Source organism: Sceloporus occidentalis, unplaced genomic scaffold (genome assembly GCF_023333645.1).
Source record: "Sceloporus occidentalis isolate IW3139 unplaced genomic scaffold, rSceOcc1.0.p SCAF_1, whole genome shotgun sequence".
NCBI classification, from domain to species: Eukaryota; Metazoa; Chordata; class Lepidosauria; order Squamata; family Phrynosomatidae; genus Sceloporus; species Sceloporus occidentalis.
Window position 1 is genome coordinate 215,103,045 of NW_028316981.1, and position 23,875 is coordinate 215,126,919.

The 23,875-nt window shown below is 43.0% G+C and overlaps 1 protein-coding gene and 1 gene segment (V, D, J or C); one reads left to right on the forward strand and one right to left on the reverse strand.

Moving 5' to 3' along the window:
- The first annotated feature begins 5,452 nt into the window (after positions 1-5,452).
- The window catches only part of LOC149323382 (T cell receptor beta constant 1-like), a 105,822-nt gene continuing 87,399 nt past the window's right edge, over positions 5,453-23,875 (forward strand). The window contains 2 exon segments of the C gene segment in view: positions 5,453-5,525; positions 6,083-6,404. Coding sequence covers positions 5,480-5,525; positions 6,083-6,404 — 368 coding nt within the window.
- LOC149323383 (trypsin I-P38-like) lies at positions 17,838-23,591 on the reverse strand. The gene is made up of 5 exons (XM_089488874.1): positions 23,552-23,591; positions 21,540-21,705; positions 20,435-20,688; positions 18,754-18,890; positions 17,838-17,987 (listed from the first exon to the last, which is right to left on the reverse strand). Exons 1-5 carry the CDS (start codon positions 23,589-23,591, stop codon positions 17,838-17,840), a joined length of 747 nt encoding a protein of 248 aa, XP_089345000.1.

Genomic DNA, 23,875 nt, shown 5'->3' on the forward strand with positions numbered 1-23,875 from the left:
CTGTTTCCACCCCTGTGTATCTATAATACGTGGAGTGTATACCTCTAAGATCCATCGGAATCTGAATATACTAAGCTAATGGAAAGAGAAAATTGAATAGAGGACGCTTAAGCTGTGTCATCAGGAAAGGATTTCACTGGCTCATATCATCACGTTACTTTTCAATTTTCTTAGATGAGAGCCCTGTAGTTAGAGTCAGTGCGAGAGCCAATATGGTGTAGTGGTTTGAGTGTATGACTATGACCCTGAAGATCAGGGTTTGATTCCCTGCTCAAGCATAAAAACCCACTGGGTGACCTTGGGGAAGTCACAATCTCTCAGCTTCGGACAATAGCAACCCCCCTTGAAGAAATGTGCCAAGAAAACCCCAGGATAGGTTTGCTTTAGGGTCACCACAAGTTAAAAATGACTTGGAGGCACACAACAACAATTGTAGTTGTGGGATGCAGCAGCTATGGATTGAAGGTGTCATTGTATAAGTATCATCAAAGCTGTTTTTTTCCCCTTCTAGGTGTAATCACAGTATAAAAACTGCATGTGGTAATCTCCTTTGTGTATGTTTGAATGACAAGCTGTGAAACTGTGGTTATTATGTAATGCTTAAAACTTAATGACATTATCAAGATTGTCTCATTGGCTGTAGTTCAGCCACCACTGCTAACCTGTGTATGCTGCTATGTACTTTGTAAAAAAATTAAAATAAAAATTTGCCTGAGAACAGTAGGTTGTGCCTGAAATCTAATTTCAGATTCTTTATATTTGTAGCAGGCACTAATCTTCAGCAATCCTTTCTATGTCTTTTAAACATGTGTTATCATTTTTACAGTCCTGATTATTTATTTCCCCCCATTTCAGAAGCAGAAAATCCTTCCTGCACAAGAAGGCAAGTATTTGAGCCCTACTTTTGATATGGTGTTGGAAAGGGAGCATGTGTATGGATTACCGTTTGGATGGTTTAGGAAGAGATAAGAATAAAGCATTTTTATGGACAGAGGAAACGTTGAGCAAGATTGAATGTCTCCATTTTGGGGCTATAACAGCATCTGAGATGTCTCCAGGAAGATGTTCACCCGTATGTGTGACAAAAAGCAGAGATCAAGATACACGAAAGGAGATAAAAATAACAAAAAGGTACTTGTAGAACACTTAACAACTGGCACAGAATGGATTGTGAAGACAAACCGTGAAACATAAGCCTGCCTGTGTGACAATGGATGCATTGAGAAGCCCTGCCACCTAGGGGGAAGGGACATGTGTGCTGATGCCAACAGTGAGCAGCCAGTGGTTGTGAATGGACTATATTTGTCAGGCCATTGTGTATCTGATTAATGTGATAGGAAATGATACTGAGAGAGGTGGCCAGGCAGAGGAAGGTCTGGAATAGAACCAAAAGGAGGGGCAAACAAAAGATTGATGGACCCCAAGTTCTCCAACAAATACATCCTAACACAAATTAGCTATTTTCTTTGCATATATTTATGTGCATAATTAAGTAACAAATCCATCCTGATGGCTGGATGAGGGAAAACAAACTCAAGCTCAGTCCAGAGAAAACAGAGGTACTCGTGATAGGTACCCCTAGCCCAGACAGGGAAATTTGCCATCCGATCCTGGACGGGGTTACTCTTCCCCTAAAAGATAAAGTTCGCAGTTTGGGGGTACTCCTGGATTCATCACTACAATTGTCATCTCAAGTAGATGCGATGGCCAGGAGTGCCTGGTACCAGCTTTGGCTGATACGCCAACTGCGTCCCTGTCTGGACAGAAAGGACCTTGAAACTATAGTACATGCACTGGTAACTTCTCACTTGGATTTCTGCAATGCGCTCTACATGGGGCTACCTTTGTACCAAGTTTGGAAGCTCCAATTAGTGCAGAATGCTGCAGCCAGATTGATCACAGGTACCCCTAGATGGGACCATATAACATCTATTTTAAAATCTCTCCACTGGCTACCTATCAGCTTCCGGGCGCAATACAAAGTGTTGGTTGTTACCTATAAAGCCCTATATGGCTTGGGCCCGAGTTACTTAAGGGAGCACCTCTCCCTACACAATCTGCCCCGCACCCTCAGAACAACGGGGAAACTTCTCCTTGATTGCCCCAATGTAAAACTAAAAACAACTCACCGGAGGGCTTACTCATCGACAGCCCCTACTCTCTGGAATGCACTTCCAGAGAAGATCCGACTCTGCCCCACGATAGAAATCTTTAAGAGGGCATTAAAAACTCACCTCTTTCAAGTAGCCTTCCCCTCTGACTCAGCTTAATTGATGAAGCCTCTCACCCACAATTTGCGGTTTTTATCTGTATGTATCCGCCCTGGGTTTTTATGTGATGTATTGGATGAATGTAATTGTGATTGCAATATTTTATTGGTCTGTACTGTGACATGTGTCACTTAATTTTATCTAATTGTAAACCGCTTTGATCGAGAGGAAAGGCGGTATATAAATAAAACTTTTATTATTATTATTTACTCATATCTCAAATTGATTTTCTGCAAGAGATTCAGCCATGGGCGTCACCTGCTGCTCTTTGAAGGAAAAGTGGAATATAAATGAAATAATAAGTGAACAAGCCAGCAAGTGTATGTTACAGTTTCCAGCATGCTTTGTTCTTGTTCCTCAGCACATTACACTTTCCAGAATTCCACTGTACTGAGCCACGGCAGTTAAAGTAGTGTCAAACCAGATTATTTCTGCAGTGCAGATGCAGCTGTAGTCTGACAACTGAAGCTGTACCTCTGTACTTGCCTGTACCCAGGCAGGATAGAGACAACCCTGTGCATCTGGTAATGCTGCTTATATTCAATGTGGCTTAGAGGTCTTAGAAACAGGGTGTAACAGGGGGGTTATATTCAGTGACACTCTGGAAGAATAGATTCTTGTGGTAGCAGGTAAGAGAAGCATCTACATCAAGAAAGATCTGTGCACACAAGCAGACTGACACATATTATGGTGTGCAAATAGAAGTACACTTATGCACACTGTGGCGCTCACTCAGTCACTGGATGCAACTGTTTATGGGAATGAGATGTGCATGCCCACCCAGGGTTCAGTTTGTGTGTTCCTATTCATTAACAGTGTTTGCCATCTTGGTCAAACTTTGATGTTGCTTGGTCACATATGTCTTAGTTTTCATCTGTGAAACATTGGAGGTTACATGGTAGAGAAGTGATAAAATGTCATCTAGCCTGCTGGCCCTGCACAATCCCTTGATGGATGGCATTCTGGGTCAGCAGAAGATTCCAGGCCATCTGCTAGGAGTGCAAGAACCTGATCCAAACTGAAAGTGACATGAGCATGAATGACTAATACAAAATCTGATTTCTACAAATAAGAGAAAGAGGTCAGCACCAGATCAAGTTAATGCAAGGCTCTCTATCACTGGTACTTGAGCATCTAGGAATAAGTCCAAGACAGTAAATCCCAACAGACCAGAGAGACATCACTACCTCACTCAGGGGTTGATGACTATAAGCCTGGTGACAGAACTGGGAGATAATGGTATCTCCTGAAAACCTTAGAGATATCTGTAAATGTAATGCTGCAAACAACCCTATCAGATACCCTTACATATCCAGGGCAGCCATGTAGGCCATGTAGCAAAGCAGAACAACATTCAAACTCCACAAAGCACAATATACATACTGCAAGCTTTTGAAACTCCACTGGCTTCTTCATCAGGTAAAGGTGTTAAAAATCATACAGGAGAAAAAAAATATGATGACAACTTTATATTTTGTCAAGATGTTGCTGTTCTCAGTTCAGCTGGTGTTGGAGGGACATTCATGCAAGCTAGCCCTTCCTCCTTCTGGCCATGAGGCTATTCCAGGATATAAAATTTAAGCTCCATTAGCAAGGAAAAAAGAGATGCTTCTCTTAAGATCCAAATTGCCTACTTCTTTATGTAAACCCTTATGCATCTGTTACAGTAGGGGGCAGTGCTGTATAAAAGCAAGGCTTTAAAATCTGTTTATGCTGTGCTGAGGAATAGACATTGTTCCCTAATTCAACTATGGCCCTCTCCACAATTTCTGTGGGACCTTGGTATCTACCTGTGGATTCCAAAATTTGTGGATGCTCAAGTCCCATTAAATATGAATGCATAGTAAAATGGTGTCCCTTGTATAAAATAGCAAAATCAAAGTTTTTTTAAAAATTTATATTTTTAACAAATATTTTCAAGTCACGGATGCTTTATCCATGGATAAAAAACATCAATGGATATAGAGGGCAATCTGTACCTGGGATATTGACATAGACAGGGAATCACAAAAGATTGGTGGGAAGAAATAGTAGCAAAAATGAAGAGCAGGAGGAAAAAGGCCACCATATTTGACAGCAGATGCAACAGGTGATTTTTTTTTTAGTTTGATGTGTGCCATAATACAGCAAAGTCAAATCTCTTTTCTTAGGTTTCAGGTCTTTGTGGGGATTGAATGCACACATGCACTTCCATTTTTACCTGAGGCAGGTAAGGCTGTAATGTTTTCTGTGTTATTTTCTCTTTGGTAGAAAATCCCGTTCCTGAAAAGCCACAGAATAAGTCCGGCTGTCATCTGGGCTGCATCTGGACTGCATTCACCCAGCTACAGGCAAATGCAATAAAACCTTTTAAAAAAATAAATGCACCTTTATCCTGTCAGGGATAAGGTGCATTAAAAGAGAATGCAGAAATCTCCCTCCTCTGAACAAATCTTGCCATGATAGGTTGGCCTTAGGTTCATCAGAGATCAGAAATGACTTGAAGTCCAGGTTGGTAGGTGGTCACTTAGGTCACCTGATACTCCCACCATGGAAGGTTCGTTCTGTTGGGTGTATCAGCATCCAGTTTGGATTAAGGAATTTGAAGGCCACTTCTGCACCACTGGAATGAAGAATTATGAATTGCCTTTGTCTTTGAAGAATGCCCAGCTGGAAAACACTGGCATTTATTTCTGTGCTAAGTAAGACTACACAGTAAGGTAATTGTTGAGCAAACCAAACACAAGAAACTTCACAGGCAAATGCAAGTGTAAATTATCATGGTGTTACACAGATACAGTCTGAGATATTTTGGTTCTTGAAACTCGGAGTATGGTAGAGTCTTATTTTTTTATAAAACAAAATCCAAATTGCATCTTTCCATGGTGGTAAAACAACAACAACAGACAGCGTAGTGTAGCTGTTTGAGAGTTGGACTACGGCTCTGGAGACCAGGGTTGGATTCCTGCTTGGCCACATACATATGTGTGTGTGCGTGTATAATTTACCATCCCTCAACAATTGCCCTCCCAACTGATTCTGCTTTTAATCTGTTGGCATAAGTGGTTTCTCTCTAACTTCTGTGTCTTTCCTCTTGTAACTTCCTGTTCTCAACAGCTGCATTTTGTTGAATTTGCCTGTTGATGCAAGTCAAGGATGTTGCTGTGTCTGGCAGTTGGTTCAGTCAGGAGAAAGTCCACAGAAATAACTTTTTTTTTTTTTTTGCAGAGATGAAAGCACATCCCTATTTGTTTGTCATTTTATGGTTTTCATCAGGTAAGTGATCCATTGAGACTTTTTTCCCTTTCTTACCAGAGCTTGAAATATAAGAGCCACTATAACTTGTTGGAAATGGTACCATAGAGATGTCGTTTGACCTCGTGTACAGAATCTTTATATTATTTATGTCTTGGATCAATAGGTAAAACCTGGGAAAGATCAATGAAGGCCTTCAAAGACCATTGTAGTTACTGCAGTGATATAACCCATTTTGGTTGGCCAGGAATCAGTTATCCTGAGTTAGATTAAAACAGCAGTTTAATCAACAATGAAATGATTTTGCAAGTGTTAGGTTTATAGATAGAGATGAGAAACTGAAAAAGAAGTTAACTGATTTTTTTAAAAAAATATAACTCAATTTTGGCTATATCTTTGCATTGTGTTCTTCTAACCATTACAGGTTGCGGTAAAAACAACATGTTTAGGGCAGCTTGTTTTGCAGCATTGAGTCACCCCCCCAATTCATCAAGTTTTCTAATGCATTATTTTAATTCCAATTATTAAAATCTTCAACTATTCAAGTCTTCTTCTTCTTCTTCTTCCTCTTCCTCTAGGTTTTACTCTTTATCAGTCTCCAGATGTGGTGGTCTGGGAGGGGCAAGCAGTCAATCTGGCCTGTTCACAAGGGGAAAAGAGTACTAATACACACATGTACTGGTACAAGCAAGAAAGGGTGAAGGATGCCCAGCTTCAGCTAATTATTTTTACATCAGAAGGTTTTGGAGATGAATCCGCCTTTGAGAAGGAATTTGAAGGCCGCTTCAGCACCACTGGAATGAAGAATTATGAATTGTCTCTGTCTTTGAAGAATGCCCAGCTGGGAGATACTAGTACCTACTTTTGTGCAAAGCAAGATTACACAGAGAGGCAACTGCTCAGGAAACCAGAGATAAACCTCTTCTCAGCAGAATACAAATGTGATTGGCTCTTAGCACCAATCTAAAGTATTTTGGGCTTCAGGAAGAAAAATTATTAGTATTCCCTTGCCAGAAATTAAACTGGGCTACAATTGAATGGGATGGTCACCAGAACCAGCCTTATCATTCAGAGGCATGAGGTGGGCTGCTATGAGTATGCTGATAACAGCCAAATATATTTCTCAATGCCTTCAAAAACAGCATCAGCTAAGGATATCATGGGCCGAAACAGATGGCTGTAATGGGGCATATCTATGCTGCTCCTTTGAATGCTGGATCGAGGCCATGTCAGCCTCACACCACAACCCCAATCCAGCATTGTTCTGGCCCCCCAAAAAGCGGTAAAATGCCACTCCTTTTTTGGGGTGGAAAAAAAGTGCCTTTTCCACTGCAGCAGCAGCTTTTTGGAATTTCTGAGGTGTGGCATGTGTAAATGCCACGCAGCAGAAACACCAAGACACTGCCCACTGTGTGGTCAGCAGGGCAGCATTATGTCAGCTTGGGGGTGGTGTTGGGGCATGTGCCGTGTGTATGTCATGCCCCCACACCACCTGAAGCCGGCATTTTTTGCTGGTCTGTTTTGGCCCTATGTCTCCTTTGAATGAATGCCTAGAGGAGGTAGTGGGCTGGATGAGGAGAACTGAAGCTGAATCCAGACAACACAGAGGTGCTTACTGTCAAAGGTCCTAATCTGGGTTTGGAGGTGTGTCAACCAGTCCTGGATGGGGTTACACTCCCCCTGAAAGACTGTGTTCACAGCTTGGGAGTGCTTCTGGTTTTTAGCTTCAAATGACAGCTCAGATAGATGTGACGGCCAGGAGCGCTTACTTTCAGCTTTGGCTCATATGCCAGCTGTACCCCTACCTAGAACTGGAGGACCTAAAGATGGTAATGTACTCCTCTACGTGACTCCAAGAACTTCCACTGTTTAAAGCTGACCTACTGACTAATCATGGTCTGTTTGCTCAAGTGACCTGAGTTGGAAAGTTTGTTGTGGCCACTGATATGATTGGAAATCCAATCAACTCTTTTGATGATTTCTGAAATACGGTGGTGGCTTGCATGATTAGGCACATCTTGATGGTGACTAGGGTGAATTGCAAGATACCAGTGACCAGTCTATACACGTACAGGGAACCCTTATCTTACTCAGGGGATCCGTTCCAGACCCCCCGCATAAGACAAAAAACAAATATGCTCAAGCCCCATTGAATATAATGGGGCTTGGGTGCAGTGGTGTGCAAGCGGCATGGGCATGTGCAATATTCATTTTATTGCTGCGCGGCTTCAGTGTAAGCTGAAAGCTGCGTATAGTGCATCTGCGTATGGTGCGGGCACACAGTATTTCTGAACTAGAGAAGCAATTCTCATTCAGCAGCAGAAGGCTGACTGTCCCCTAAGGCCCTCTCATTTTAAGCAAGCCAGACTTCTGACATGTTCCAGATCCAGGCCTGATGAGAATGTAGGAATGAGAATTATCATCTAGTTATGATACTTTGGGGGAAACAACATTTCATCTAGCTAGATTTGCCATAGGATGGATCAAAATGACTGGACAGTTCTTTGTTGAGGCATATTTTGAGTCATAAGGCCAGGGTACTAGGAATGGGCCATTTAGTGACAGTCACAACTGACTTCAAAAGAACTATAGCATTTGGATTAAGACAAATCCTGGTGATGTTATTTGCAAGAACTTTGCCAGTTGCCTTAACAGAACTCTAAGTGCTCTAACTCATTCTCTACTTTACAAACAACAACTGCTGAAATTTCCTGTTCTACACCACTATTAAAATTCCAGGCATACCTCACTTAACAACACTTCTAATGAAGAAACTCCTTTTCACAGTCTTTTTTTATGTCTACCCAAGACCCTCCTTTTCTTTCCTGTCTTCTTTCTAGCTAAAAGTTTGTTAGCAGCATCGGCTGAGGGGTTGTTGAGCAAGGGTTGGAAAAACAGATTTTTGGTGTCAGGTTGCACTAGCATGTTTTCACTAAACAAAGCTTGAGCTAGGACAGAGCAGAATTCTGCTCTAGCCAACCCTTCTGTAGCAGTGTGTTGACCTTACTGCATTGTCCCTGGGTACACGATGGAGGTGTGATGAAAGCGAGTGGGATGAGAACAGAATGGGTGCTATCACCCATTCTACTGCACAGCACAATGCCACCACTGCCGTCTCTGGAAGTTCCCACTGTGTTGTAGATCCATCCCTGAAGAGGCGATTTTCAGGAATGCTTCTAAACAGTTCCTGAAAATTGCCTCCTCTGGGAAGGATCTGGAATGCAATGGGAACTTCCGGCGGTGGTGGTGGCATTATGGCATGCGATGAAATGGGTGATAGCCCACTCTGTTCTCACCCCACTCCCTTTCATCACACCCCCATCACATCCCCAGGGGCAATGCGGTAAGATCCCGTGTTTTCCTACAACAGGCAAGATAAACAATGCCCACCTCAAGAATCCCTTACTGAACATGAATGAACACTGAAACAGGGAGAAAAAGGGAGAGCAGATAAGCCAGCCTCACCAATTGCTCCCAACATATTAAAACAGCATAAATCTCTTAGATCTCTAAGGAGCGTACCCCATTAACAAATAAACTGGTTTACCTCTTCCGGCTTGAATGCAGGATCCTGGATGCCATTGGATGTTATCATAACTAAATCACCACCTATCTAGCTGGGATGCTACCGCCTGGCTGTATCCCAGGTCGAAGCCTTGCTCAGCGGGCACTTTTTCAAAGTCTGGGAGCTTCCGACTTCAAAAATTGGCTGGCTGAATGAGGCTTTGACCTGGAGTGGCATCCTGGCTAAATAGGTGGCAATTTAGGTATGATAATATCCGGGGGTATCCTGGATCCTGAATTCAAGCCAGAAGAGTAAACCAGCTTATTTGTTAATGGGGTAAGATCCTGAATTAGGCCATCCAGCCTCTGTTTAAAGCCTCCAAAGAACACTCCACCACTCTGAGCATTCTCCACTGTTAAATAACTCTCATGGTTCTTATAGCTCTCATTAGTTCTTCTAATCTCTTTTCTCTTTTCCTGTAGTTTGAATCCATTGCTCTGGGTCCTGTTCTCTGGAACTGCAGAAAGCAAACTTGCTTCATCTTCAGTATGACATCCCTTTAGATATGTAAACAGGGCTATCATATCACCTCTTAAACTCCTCTTCTCCAGGCTAAACATACCTAGCTTCCTAAATTGCTAAAGGGCATGGTTTCCAGACCTTTCACCATTTTTGCCTCAGAAGCTTGCTCAAATAACCACAGGAGACCAAATTGGAAGAAAGGCCACAACTTTATTAAGCAAACCATTGGAAGGGTTGGCATAAAGCATAAGGTCAGGATCTGAAAATATCAGACAACCCCATGTTTGTCTGACAGCAAAACCTGGTACCCACCAGGCATTGGGATGACCTAGGGGCTAATGAACACCGCTTGACCTCACCACTGCCGTGTGTTCACATATTCTCTAAGCCCCTGGTCACCGGGAGGCGTCCTTGCGTTATGGCCCCCGCAATGGCCATACGCTTGCCCAATTTGCCCCCGGGTCCCTACTGACTCCCAAACCAGAGCTCCGTAGCCCTGGTACCACACCGTGCAGATCCTGGCCTATGCTGCCGCCACAAAAGCCGTTACCGCAACGGCTACCGCCAACCCTGCCAAGAGCGAATTCAGTGCTCGTCGCAGAATTCCAAGTGCGGACGAACATAAACAGAATAAGCCTTAGACTTCCATCTCCCAATGCGCTTGATATCACGCACCTGCATGCCCGCGCGGGAGGCAGCAGTAGCTGCACCAATGCGGAATGAATGTCCCCCAAAAGCATCGGCTGGGAGCCCCAAAGCATGTAAAGATTTCTTTAACACAGCAACAAATTGGTACCTAGTCAAAGGAGTACCATCCATATGAACAAACAAAAACCTGTCGACCGAAGGCCGAATTTTCCAATAATCCCGCAAAGCTTTAACAGCACAGACAGGAGAACCATGCAAACGACGCAACTCAACTGTCTGTCCAGCCCCCAGCTGGTCGCACTTGGACCTGCGCACCGTTAAATATACACCATGTCTCGTGAATGAAATGTCAGAGGCACAAAATGCCCTACCTGACATATCGCTCTTGGACCCAGCCACCAGCTCACCCAATCTGAATGCCCCAAAAAATGCAACAGTATAAGCAGCATAAAACAGTTTACATTCAAAATTGGAAGAACAAATAACAGGCAATTGCAAACAGAGCTTCGATAACAGTTGATAACAAATCGGCCTGCGAACATCCTTGGCTGCAGCATAAATCCGTTTCCAGCCCTCAACAGCCCTTTTGACCAAAAATGATGAGCAAGGATCAACAAATCCACCCGCCTTTGAAAAGAAAGTGATCCCGGCAAGGTGAATCGACATAGTCTTGGGAGCAACGTTGGAATGTCTGAACCATACCAAGAAGCGTAAAACCACATCAGTATGCACCGGCCAAAGAGGCTGCATACCGACTGCAGCATAAAATTCAAACAATTTTTTGATGGCATGCTTATATGTCTTAAGGGTGGACGGTGCAATAGAAGAAATCACTCCCTTCATTACTTCAGACATCCAACCTCCCACATGGCAACAGGAAACTGGGTGGGGCACATGTCGGCCTCCGGAGCCAACTGTTGAAATCGCTGTTCCTGGAAACGAGAAATGGCGTCTGCAATGTTATTTTGTACTCCAGGAATATGGTGGGCTGTGAAGGAAATGTTATTGATAAGACAGCATAAAACAAATTTACGAACCAGAGCCATAACTCTCTCAGATTTAGAGGATTGTTTGTTTATGACAGCAACCACGGCCTGGTTATCACACCAGAAACAAACCCGCTTATCTTTAAACTCAGAGCACCAAATGTGAATGGCCACCACAATAGGAAAAAGTTCAAGGAACGTCATGTCCCGTAGGACACCAGTTCCATGCCAAGACTCAGGCCATCTCTGAGCGCACCAGTGACCCTGGAAATAAATTCCAAATCCGATGCCCCCAGCTGCATCAGAAAAAACTTGCAACTTGTCACCGAGGCACCACACCCTTTGCCAGATGGCGACACCATTAAAACTTTTTAGGAATTGGAGCCAGATTTGAAGATCCAACTTAATGGGTCTGGTAACCCTAACGTGATGATGCAGCAACTTAGGGCCAGCCAATGACCTGGCAAGCCTAGCACAAAATGCCCTGCCTGGCGTAACAACTTTGCAGGCAAAGTTGAGGTGACCCAGCAAAGATTGAACCTGTTTAAGTCGGAGTTTAACAGAACTCAAAGCATGTTGAATTAACTCACACAGATTAGCAATTTTGTCCAAGGGCAAAGCAGATAAACCTTTTAGGGAGTCCAATTGAATGCCTAAAAAGGACATGGACGTGGAAGGACCTTCGGTCTTATTAGCAGCCAAAGGAACCCCAATTTCTTGAGCCATCACTTTAAAAGTGTCCAACAGCTGAGCACATCTGGGAGAATTGGCAGGGCCAACAAAAAAGAAATCGTCCAGATAATGGGTCACCAAAGGCGAGGAAGCCCTTTTCTTTAATTCCCACTCTAGGAAAGTGCTAAAAGCCTCAAAGGCCACACAGCTGATTGAACAGCCCATCGGCATGGCCTTATCAAAATACCAGTTACCCTCAAACTGGAAACCCAAGAGATGGAAATCATCAGGATGAACTGGCAGCAACCTAAAGGCAGATTGAATGTCGCACTTTGCCATGAGTGCACCCTTTCCACATGCCTTGACAAGCCTAACAGCATGGTCAAAGGAGGCGTATTTAACAGAACACAGCTCCTCAGGAATGGCGTCATTAACAGAAGACCCAGGCGGATAGGAAAGGTGATGAATAATCCGAAATTCACCAGGTGCCTTCTTAGGAACGACACCCAGCGGAGAAATATGCAAGTTAGGCAACGGTAATTCAGAAAAGGGGCCAGCAACGCGTCCAGCCGAGATCTCTTTTTGGATTTTTGTCCTAAGAACCTCAGGCATGGACCTGGCAGACTGTAAATTTTTTGGAAAATTATGGGCCAGGGGAGCTGAAACCGGGATTCTAAAACCAATAGAAAAAACATTGGAAAGGTAAGCAGCAGCCTCCCGATTGGGATAGCTAGCCAGCAACTTAATAAGGGCCTCAGGTTTTATAGGTGAGAAGGCCCTAGAAAAAACAGATGTCGAAGAAGAGGCAACTGAATTATTTATGGCCCCCTGCAATTCCAGCCTCTGAACCTCCTGATCCTTCCTTTCTGCCGGCAGTTGCTGAGGCAGGGCGCCCACCCCGAAAGGGCTGAGACACCTGATTAGGCCGGGCACAAGAGGACTTAGCATGGGGCCCTTTACAATTCATACAACAATGGTCATATTTACACTGAACACGCGTACAACGCCCAGCATTAAAGTCCCAACATGGTAAAATACGAGAACTCTTTTTTGCATTGTCCTTTTGGGAGCCCTTAAATCTGGCTTGCGTGCCCACTTCTAGCAGCCAGATCTCGTTATGTAGCAAGTCCCATCGCTCCCTCGAGTTTTGTGATGCATGCTGCCGGAAGGCAGCGTCGTAAGCGATGGCCGCCGCATCGCCCGCAAAGGCTTTTGCCCGAAGAACATTCAACAGATGACTTCAAGGTGCCAAGCACGTTCCGGGAAGGCCATAGAAACAACGGCCTTAAAGACCGTGAAACCTTCTAACCAGTAAGCAAAGGTATGATCTGCAGGAGCAACCTTAGACTCGTGCTTGGACTTCTTCGTCAAAGTCACTGCAACTGCCTCTTGACCCTTCGGCTGGAGAAGGGAAAAGACATCAACATAACACCCCCGCAGGATATTCTTGCGGACCTTCCTAGGCAAGTGTGCCCCAGGTGGACGCTCACCCGGAGAGCAGATGGGGTAATCAGCTGCAGTAGAATCAACCCACACACCCTGAAGTCCAGGACGCCAAGCCCTCTTTTTAATGGCCCAGCGAGGCAAACCCGGCACCAAAGCGTGCTCAACCCAAAAACCCTCCCTCCCGATTGGCACAGAAGGATGATCGCCACCTTCGGACGCTGGCAGCCGCGCCCCGGCACCATGGGATCTGCGCCTCCTTTTCTTGGCCTTGCATTTCCGCTTCTTTTCCTTTCGCCGCGCCGACACAGAAGATGGTCCCCTGTCACCGTCATCATCGGAAGACGAAGAAGACGAGCTCGACGAAGAAGAACTAGATGAGCTGGACACACAACCTAAGACTGGTTGTGAAGGCGACACGACGCTGGCAGCTTGACTCAGCGACAACTGTGACACAGGGACAGATGAGCTGGCCACATGGCGTCTAAATGGCTGACCAGAGGGAGGGACAGGCGAAGCCTCAACAGCAGACTGACTAGACATAGTTGCTTGTTGAATCAGCTCCGCAATAGATCTGGACAGAGCATCCAAAGCCCCAGGCGACAGCCCACCAGACGCACTACGTTGAGAAGATGATGTTTATCACACTATACTCTTAAAGTGCTACAATTCCACTTTGACTCCTCTAGCTGCCTCCTGTTGCATTCTGGGACTGGCAGTTTTAAGGAGGGGTATTTAGAATTCTCAGGCAGAGATTCATTTTATCTAGGAAAACCCGAATTATAGGTCGATAAATCGGTTTTAAAAAACAGTGGTTTTAAAGCGAGTTTTCCTGTGCCTCCTGAGTCTGATTTGGGGCAAATGAATGGGAACAAAAGGGTGTCTGATTCGGGATCTTGAGGATGGGAGGAGCAGTGCTCAAGGGGCTGGCCTGGGGGTGTCACCTTCTTTGTTCTCTTTTTGCATCGCCAGCACCATTTTCTTCCGTTCGCATAGCCTTTCCCCCAGTGGATTGGGAAGCAGGGTAAGGCGATTGCGCTACATTGAGCTCCAAATGCAGTAAACACATTACTCCTCCTGCAACCTCCTCCCTGCTCCACATTCATAGACCAACGTGTGAGGAGGCCCATTGAACACCATTTTAAACTATTATTTTTTCTTTTTTCGCCTCTGAGCGCCTGAGCAGCAGATGGGCTTTGCAGTACATGCCTGCTTGCTCACCCCCCAGACAGCCCATGGAGCAATGGGGGAGGCAAAGGGATTTGGGGGGAATAGAGGCTCTTTCTCTCTTCCAGAGGAACTATGGGAAGACACAGAATAGCCTTGGATGCAGAGGGATTTAGGAGGAATAGTGGCTCTTTCTCTCTTCCAGAGGTACTATGGGAAGACACAGAATAGCCTTAGATGCAGAGGGGTTTAGGAGGAATAGTGGCTACTTCTCTCTTCCAGAGAATAGATTTGAGGGGAATAGAGTCTCCATTTTCCCTTTCCAAGAGGGGAAAAGTGCCGAAGCAGCTGATTGGCTGTGACGTCAAGTGCTCAGGCGCTTGATTGACAGCTGCTTTAAAGAAAAGAGGTTCCGGAAGGGCAATGGGAACGGGGAGCAACATAAACCACTTCAAATTACCACAGGGAAAATACCAATGGGAATGAAAACAGGGGTAAAAAATAACCCGGGTCTGTTTGCACCCGTTTCTAATAACGATGGGTCAGATTTGAGTCAGAATCCGAGTCAGAATCCGAGTCAGAATCGCAGCAAAATAAGCCGCTTTTTTTGCCCAGTGGGAATGGCACCTTTGAACTAGACACTATACTTCTATTTGATGCAGCCTAGAATCCCACTGGCTTTTTTAGTTGCTGCAGCATACTGTTGACTCATGTTCACCTTGTGGTCTACTATGACCCCAGATTCCATGCACATGTACTGTTGTCACGCCAGGTGTCCCCCATCCTATATCTGTGCATTTCATTTTTTCTGCCTAAGTGCAGTACCTTACATTTCTTCCTGTTGAAATTCATTTTGTTAGTTTTGACCCAGCTTTCTAATCTATTAAGGTCATTTTGAATTTTGATCCTCTCCTCTGGAGAATTAGCTACTCCTCCTAATTTGGGTCATCTGCAAATTTCAGACACGTACCCTCTATTCCACAATCCAAGTCATTGATAAAGATGTTGAATGCAACTTGCAAACTGCTGGACAGGGAAAGTGGAGAGGGGGTTGGAATCCCAAGGGACCAACTTACCTTCCCTGTGCAACAAGTCTTAGGAACTAAGAAAATTGGTGAGTGGAGCTTGGAGAGAGTTGTTGCTGAGAGAGTGTTGTTGCTTTTGTTGTACCTCCAAGTCATTTCTGAATTATGGTGACCCTATCATGGGGTTTTCTTACCAAGATTTGTTCTGAGAGGTTTGACATTACCTTCCTCTGAGGGTGAGAGTGTGTGATTTGCCCAGTAGGGACCTTCCATATCTGTTAATGTATGAATATAGAAATTTTGATCAGGTTCTTTACCGGATCATTTCCAGTAGGGGGCAATGCTGTACAAACACAGGTCATAAACATCCTAGGGATATAAACCTCCTACAAAAAAGCCAGTTTTGTGTCTCCTGGCATTTGCAATAGAATAAAGCACATATATTTTGGATATTGTGAACAGATAGGTTTTGCCAATGGGAAAATCATTTAAAGATGTCTAAGCAAGGGGCAATCCAGACCGCCCCAAAGGCATGGGCGGGAGGCTCCCAGTTTCCCTCTGGAGGGACGGAGCAGCAGCCAAACTGCACAGCGTCCCTACAGACCAAAAAGAACCCAGAAAACCTGGGTTCTTTTTGGCATGCTGGGACAACGTCACCAGTGTGTCATTGGTGCACTGTGATGCATCCAAGATGCAAGCACAGTGCCTGGTAGTGTGGACGTGGCACCACACTTGCGTCATGCATGTGTGACACATATGGACGGTGCCACGTACAGATGCAGCCATCCATACGTATTAGGGTTCCAGAGTGTGCGGTTGCCGCACACTCTGGAACCCTAATTTTGGCGCTGACACGGCTCTTTTGGCCAGTCTGTTTTGGGCCTAAGTAAAAACATGTACCAAAATGCATTATGAAAAAAATACTGACCTCTCCAATTTTCTATGAGAGTTTTATTTTTAAAAGTGTTGTAAACTTTACCAGAACTAGGACAAGATAAGAATGCTGGTGTTGTGAAAACACAACAAAAATAAGACAGAGCAATGTTCGCATCCTTACTTGTATTAAGGGCTGATATATATACACAATATCACTAAACAGTGACTGGATATCATTGTCATTGTCATCCTTCAAAACTAATTGCAAACCAACTCCTAAAGAGTAGCTACTTTCTTAAGAACAAGACAGGTCAAGGCTCTAGCTTAACATTTTCCCCCAGCTGAATGCACTGTAGTGCATTCAGGCTTTGAGACCAATTCTAGCATTCCAAACCAAAGAGGAGTTCTGACCCCAGGTTTAAGAGGTAGAGTTCCAGATTAGACAACATGTTTGTATTCTGGGGTTCCAGAAGAAACAGTCGCCTAGGTTCTCTTTGTTGTTGAGTGCCTTCAAGTTGTTTCTAATTTATGGTGACCTTAAGATGCGGTTTTCTTGGCAAGGTTCTTCAGAGGGGATTTGGCATTGTCATCTTTTGAGGCTGAGAGAGTGTGACCATCAATAATAAATTCCAAGACACTTTCAAGTCATAGTCTCCTCAGGTTTTATGTTCTGTAAAACTTGTTGTTTGTTAGTGAGATTGCCAAGTTTGTTCTTATTTAATTCATGTATATTGTCTTGACTGATCTTCTACAATAAAATTACTTTATTAAAAAAAACCCCCAGCAATTAGGACCAGTCTGTCATGAAAAAAAAAACTTTAAATCAAAAGCTTCATGAACTTTAAATCGTCTTTAAATTGACTTATATTTGAATTATTGGATGTTATGCCTTACTCATATACTGTATGATTGTTCCCTTGATGGTGTATATATATTTGAAAATTTTTAGGGATGGGATGCCTTACATTATGGTTACTTTAAAAATATTTTTGCTGTATGATTATTTTCTAGATGGTTTACATGGTTTTATTATTCCACTGGGTGGTTCAAAATGTACTATTGGAGTAAACATATGCAATTTATGAATTTAATATATATTTTTTGCATTATTGTTAAAGAAGTTTTCATAAGTACCAGAATTTCCTTGTTAGTCTTTCTTGTCAGTTGATTTAGAGATCTTTTCTATGTAAGGGTATATTGCCCTCTATTTCTCTTTTGGAGATGAAAGGTGCTTCAAGATGACAGCCTTAAGCCACAAAGGGTTAGCAGTTAATCACCAGAATAAATAAAACTCAGAGAGGCCAAAACAAAACAAAACAGAACAAAATCCACTCCGCCCCCTCCCAGCATAGAAAGCACAAAAAACAATCACCAGACATCACTTTGCAGGAATCATAGTTTTATTTTCATGTGTTAAGTCCTTAAGTTTGAACTTGCTGGCATACCTGCCTTGTGTGCAAGAAGAGTATTTCAAAATGGGAAGCTTTGATCAGTTGGACTTCATGGTACTTTCAATCCATGAGATGTAGTTACAAACCTTGGTGTAGACTCCAGGATAGCCCCTCTGGGCGCATCCAAGGCCCCAGGAGACAATTCCCTGGAGCTGTCCGTTGCAGACCACAGGACCACCAGAGTCTCCCTGCGAAAAAATCCAAAAAGCAAACCTCGATGTAGCCATTTTATACAAGGGACACCATTTTATTATACAATTGTATTTAATGCTACTTGAGCATCCATAGATTTTGGTATCCATGGGGTTCTGGAACCAAACCCCAGTAGATACCAAAGGCCCACTGCACTACTGTACCACACCAAAGAATGCTCTTGTAATATTTTCTGTTACACTGTTGTTGTCATGAACTATCATGCCAACTTAGACTTGTTGAGACCTTATGAATAAAAGATCTACAAGAGTTCTTATTTTTTAAAATACTTGCTCAGATCTTACAAACTCAGGGCCATGGCTTATTAACTCATACCAATAACAACTTTTATTGAATCCTGTCTCTTGCATACCCTCCACCATTTTACAGATGAAAACTGGGACACACTTGGCCAAGTAAAATCAGAGTGTGGTCAGGACAGCAAGAGTTATTAATGAGGTAGACCACAGAAGATGGAGGGGGGGGGGCTGCAGCTCTTTCCTTTTGCCTGAACCTACAGGGAAGGGAAAATTCTGTCTCCTTCTCTCTTCTTCCTTCTGAGTGAGTTGAGTGTAAACCACTTTTGCACTCTGTTTGCAGCAACTGAAGCAAACTGAGGACAAAGTGAGAAAGTGGGAGATGAAAGGAACTCTTTTGAAATTGCTGTGCTGCTTAACTGAAAAACACTGTACTGGGAGGAGGCAGAAGAAGACTGAGGGACAGAGAATTCAGGCAGGCAGACAGAAAGATGGACAGACTTACCTGGCAAGAGTCTTTGCCGCCTTCCAAAAATCCTATACAAATCATATTGCTGGTGATTTGCCCTGGATAAGCCTGACTGCACTTACTGGAAGAAAGGACAGGAGCATCCAGGCACTGCAGAGTGTCAGGATAGTTAGCTACAGCAAATGAAAAACAAAGAGAATAACAATGTGGTATTAATTCTGAAAATATTTTTTGTTTTCATTTGAGTTATTTCCAAAAGTACACATTGTTAGATATGCAAATGTCTCTAACAAACTCTATGTTCTCTTCTTAGGAAGACAAAAAAGAGAACTATTGGGAGGGGATGATTTGGAGAGGAGATGCAATGAGCACTGGGGTATCCTTACATATTTCTCTTTCTGCTACTTCTCTCTTTCAATTTTCCCATAGCAGCTATTAGCACTCTGTTCCACAATTTGACTTGCAGGATTGAGCTAGGTCCTGCATGAGGGATTGTTTCCCTCAACTGAGGAGAGGATGACAAAAACTCCTCCTTTTTCAGGATATGTCCTCCATTTCATCTTTCTGTTGAGGAATTCCAAAAGGTCCTCCATTCTGAGTAAGACTAAGAAGCATCAATTTATATCTAGATGAGTGTTTTTAGCTTTTGTTTGGTAATGGCCTACAATTTTTTTGATTGTCCTAAATTTTTAGTGCCTTGTCCTCCTCTGCAGGAGGTCACCCTACAATGATGGTCCAAGGACATAGGGTATATTCTATGACCCAACAGAAACTGGGTCTCTTTGTTCTAAGTCCAGCACTTTAGACATGTTGTTGTGTGCCTTCAAGTTCTTTCTGACATATTTTGTAAGGTCCTACATTTTTCTTGATTCTCCTACATTTTACAGTGCCTTGTCCTTCTTTGCAGTTATGACATTTGGTCACCCTGCCTGAAGAGGTTTTGAGCTTGTCTAACTGATAATATTCCTTTCCCCATCCAGCAAATTGGCATTTGACCATGATGAATCAGTCTTCCAACCTCAAAGCACTTTCTCTCTCATTTTTTCCCTTAGAACTTCCTTGTTCTGTTATTGTGTGAATAGACTTCTCCTGAGAGCCAATGTGGCATAGTGGTTTGAGCATACAACTCTGGAGACCAGGGGTTAATTCCCAACTTGACCATGAAACTCACTGGGGAGTTTATCACATAAAGGAGACAGGGAATTTATCCTGTGAATATCCTGGAAAAATTGTGTAATTACAAGAAACAATTTCACACCATGTTGTACAAAACCTGCCACTAAAGTGGTCACAAAGAAGCATTAGTGCACATCTTTTTACTTGCAGGATTTGAGTGACAACACATTTATTTGTGCAGTTGCAATTGATAATCATTCGTGTGGTTACTCGTCATTTTTGCTTTATTTGCAGGATGCTTTAAATGTGATTTAATCTCTCTTTAATGCCAAAATTAGCCCCAGTGTGATAAACTCCTAGGTGACCTTGGGCAAGTCATATGTACTCTGGAGTTCTAGTTTTTCAGAACTGGCAAACATAAGCTTGTGTCTTGGCTAGAGTTACCCTGGCCCTCTTGCTGCTAAATTATTGAGCCAAAATTTTTAATTTCTCCAATAAATACAATTCGTGGGTGCCCTCCTGGGATTTTAAGTTTTTGAGGAACAGTTATTTTACCTGTTCGCATGTATCACACTTTGACAAAAACAGAAAGAGGACTTACTGCCACTGCTGAGTGTGTTGCCCCAACCAGAGATGAGACACTGTGTCCCGGCAGTCACACAGCTGGTGGGTAGAGAGACAGATTTGACTCGGCTATTGAGGGTGGCTGGTGCGGACAGCTTGATTAGCATGATGTCGTTGTCCAAGAGCCGGGAGTTGTAGTTGGGGTGACGGATGACTTTGGCTGAGTTAATGTACTGCTCAGAGCCATCATTTAAGGTCAAACTGTATTCCCCAAGTCTCACTTGGATGCGTCTGGGATAAGAGAAGGAACAAGAACACTCTGAAACAGCCTCATTACTATCAAAACAATTTGGAACACCCATAATCCCAAAGCCTTAGGTGTCACCTGCTCTCCCAGCACGATGTAGCGGTTTGGGTGTTGAACTGAGAACCAGGGTTCAAATCCCCACTCAGTTCCCAGCTTGGCCATGAAACCCATTGAGTGACCTTGGGCAAGTCACATTCTCTCAGCCTCAGGGGTAGGCAATGGCAGACCTCCTCTGAACACATCTTGCTAAGAAACCCCATGACAGGTTCTCCCCAGGGTCACCATAAGTCGATTGAAGGCACACAAGAACATGAATCCCACTGCTATAGCTGCTCTTGGGAGCATCCCATTGCCCAAAGTGGCTTGGTCATTGACAAATGCTGGCTCCATTGCAAATTAGCTTTGAGTACTCTTTAGGTAATTTGTTGCTGTTGTTGTTGGTGTGTGCCTAAAAGTCATTTCTGACTTATTATGCCCCGGCCTAAGGTGATCCTATCATGGGGTTTTCTTGGCAGGATTTGTTTGCCATTGCCTTCCTCTGATGATGAGAGAATGTGACTAAAGTTACCCAGTGAGTTTCCATGGATGAGTGGGGATTTGAGTCCTAGTCCAGCACCAACTATGACACCATGCAGGCTCTCTGTTAGGTAATAATTGTTTAAATAAAGAAACAAAAACACATTCTGAAACAACCCAGACATCTTCATTAGCACATGCTGGATACTGCAAATGATGTTGATTTCCATTTCCATTGTGGAATGCAGGGTAAGTGTCTTGCTCATTTTAGCAATAGTGCTTCTGCAATAGTCAGAATGAGAAACATATTTTAACTTACGATTTATAGCAGTGAGCAGCGGACAGCACCCACTGGTTGTTGATGAGGGAACCCCCACAGAAATGGTATCCAGAATTCAGTGAGACTTGATAGGGGACTGCATTCTTCTGGCAGGTGTATCCTCCCACAATCTTATCATCATCAGAATCATCAATGGGGAAGGCAACTAGGGGAAAGATAAAGAAAAAGACAGAGAATTCTATATTTGGTGTTTCTGGTATCCATATGCTGAACTGGTAGCTGTTTTATGAATACATGCCACCTTCTACCTTCAGGTTATTAAATATATATATATTTATAATTATTCTCCAAAGTAAAATGTAACACATATTGAAAGCAAATATAAGTGGATCATCTCTTGGTATAAACTCCCAATTAGTACATCATTTAAATAAAACTGAATTTCTCTTGAACAATATGCCCTCTACTTATTCCCTGATGTGTTCTAATGTGATATTAACAACTTAAATTATATAAAGTTTTATACAGAGATAATGTTATCCCTTCTATTACATAAAAACCTTACTATTTTAATTTTTTATGTTTCTCTTCTTTTCCTCTTGTGTGTGTTTGCTATCCACTAATATTTTGGCCATGTTGTGAGTTTGTGATAATTGTATTTGTTTATATCATTGTTGTTTATTCTTAATGTACTTTTCCTTATATATATTTACTATCTTTCTTATCAGTTCCTAGATCTTCCTTGAGTTCAGCATTGTTCTTCCAAGTTTTTATTTTCTCTTCTTTCACTTTCCTAATACTTTCTCCTTTACTTTCTCCCTCACTTTCCCTTCCACTTCCTCTTCCTTCTCTTCTTTTTGTTCCCTTTTTTCTCCTTCTAGCTAAACCTCCACCTTCAGGTTAATGCATTGTACAGAAGGTCAAACATGAGTTCAAAAGTCTCATTCATATATGTCATAAATGCTTCATCTGATGCCATGGGCAGAGATACCAGGAACCAGAGCTAGACTTAGAAGTCATTTTTATAGTTTTATTTTAAAATGCCACTTACCACTCTAAATCGATTGCAAAGTGGTTCACTGCACCCCCAGGAGGATTTTGTCCCCAAAATGTGGCTGCATCAGAGCCTAGAAAAGTCATATTTGGGGCTGGAACTCTTATTGTCCCCCAGCCAGCATGGCTTCTAGCCATGCCTGCTGGGAATACTGGGCTGGATTACTGAAAAGTAGTCCTTCCAGTGGCATCACTAGGGTTGGCATCACCCGGTGTGGTAACTCATGGTGTCACACCCCCCCATTGACCATTACCATACCATTACCATACCATACAGAATAATTAACAATGCTTTTTGTACTAATGTTACTTCATCATCGTAATTCCTGTATATCCCTGAATATCATGGTAATAGTTGTGAAACAACTAGCAAAATTAAAATTATACCTTTAAATTACAATATCACACGCAGAGCCTAAATGCATTTACATACACATAGTTTCATGTGGCTGAAGTAAAAATTTGGAAAGATGCGATGTTTCTAAAGAAAATGTAAAAATATATTTTTAAATTATATATATATATATATATACACACACACACACACACACACCTCTCCTTTCTCCTCCCCACTGAGCCTCACCCCACTTACATAATCTCTTCAGCATTTTAACGGGAAACAGATGAATGGCACACCCCATTTCTGCCCAAAGGCAGATGTTCGAGGGGCAATGGTCTCACCTGGTGTGATTCAGACTCCCTACACCACCCTAGTGATACCTTTGAGCCCTTTCACTGTGTGAATTGAAGTTCTGAGATGGCTTTCTCCAGAGGCTGTTGAAAATCAAACACATACATCCCACCCAATTTCAAAAATTCAGCTATTCCAAATACTTCATCTGAGCGTTATTGCTGCCACCACCACCACACACACACACACACACACACACACACACACACACACAGAGAAATGTTGTCCTCTTAGTCTGAAGAGAAGCATGGGCCTTACAGTAGGACTGTTGTCTACAGAGCAACTTTGAGAAGAAACACAGACTTACAAGCCACTCCCAAGAAAGCTAAGAGTAAAATGGACTTCATGGTTTCTTCTGCCTAACCAGAAAACAACTGAAGGAATTGTCTATATTTATCCTCTGGGAGAGACTTTTATCTCCATCCCAAGGACTGCACACAAGATACACAATGGAAAACTTGAAAATCGTTACTTGGGTCTGTATCAACAACAGGTGGAAAAGCAAAGTGTCATATCGTTTATTAATCACAAAATACACAAAATATAAAAAGTAACCAGAGTCAATCTTTGGTTATAGTTTTGGGCTATTTTTAATTCCCGTCTCTCCCCACTCTTGCATCTCATAATAGTG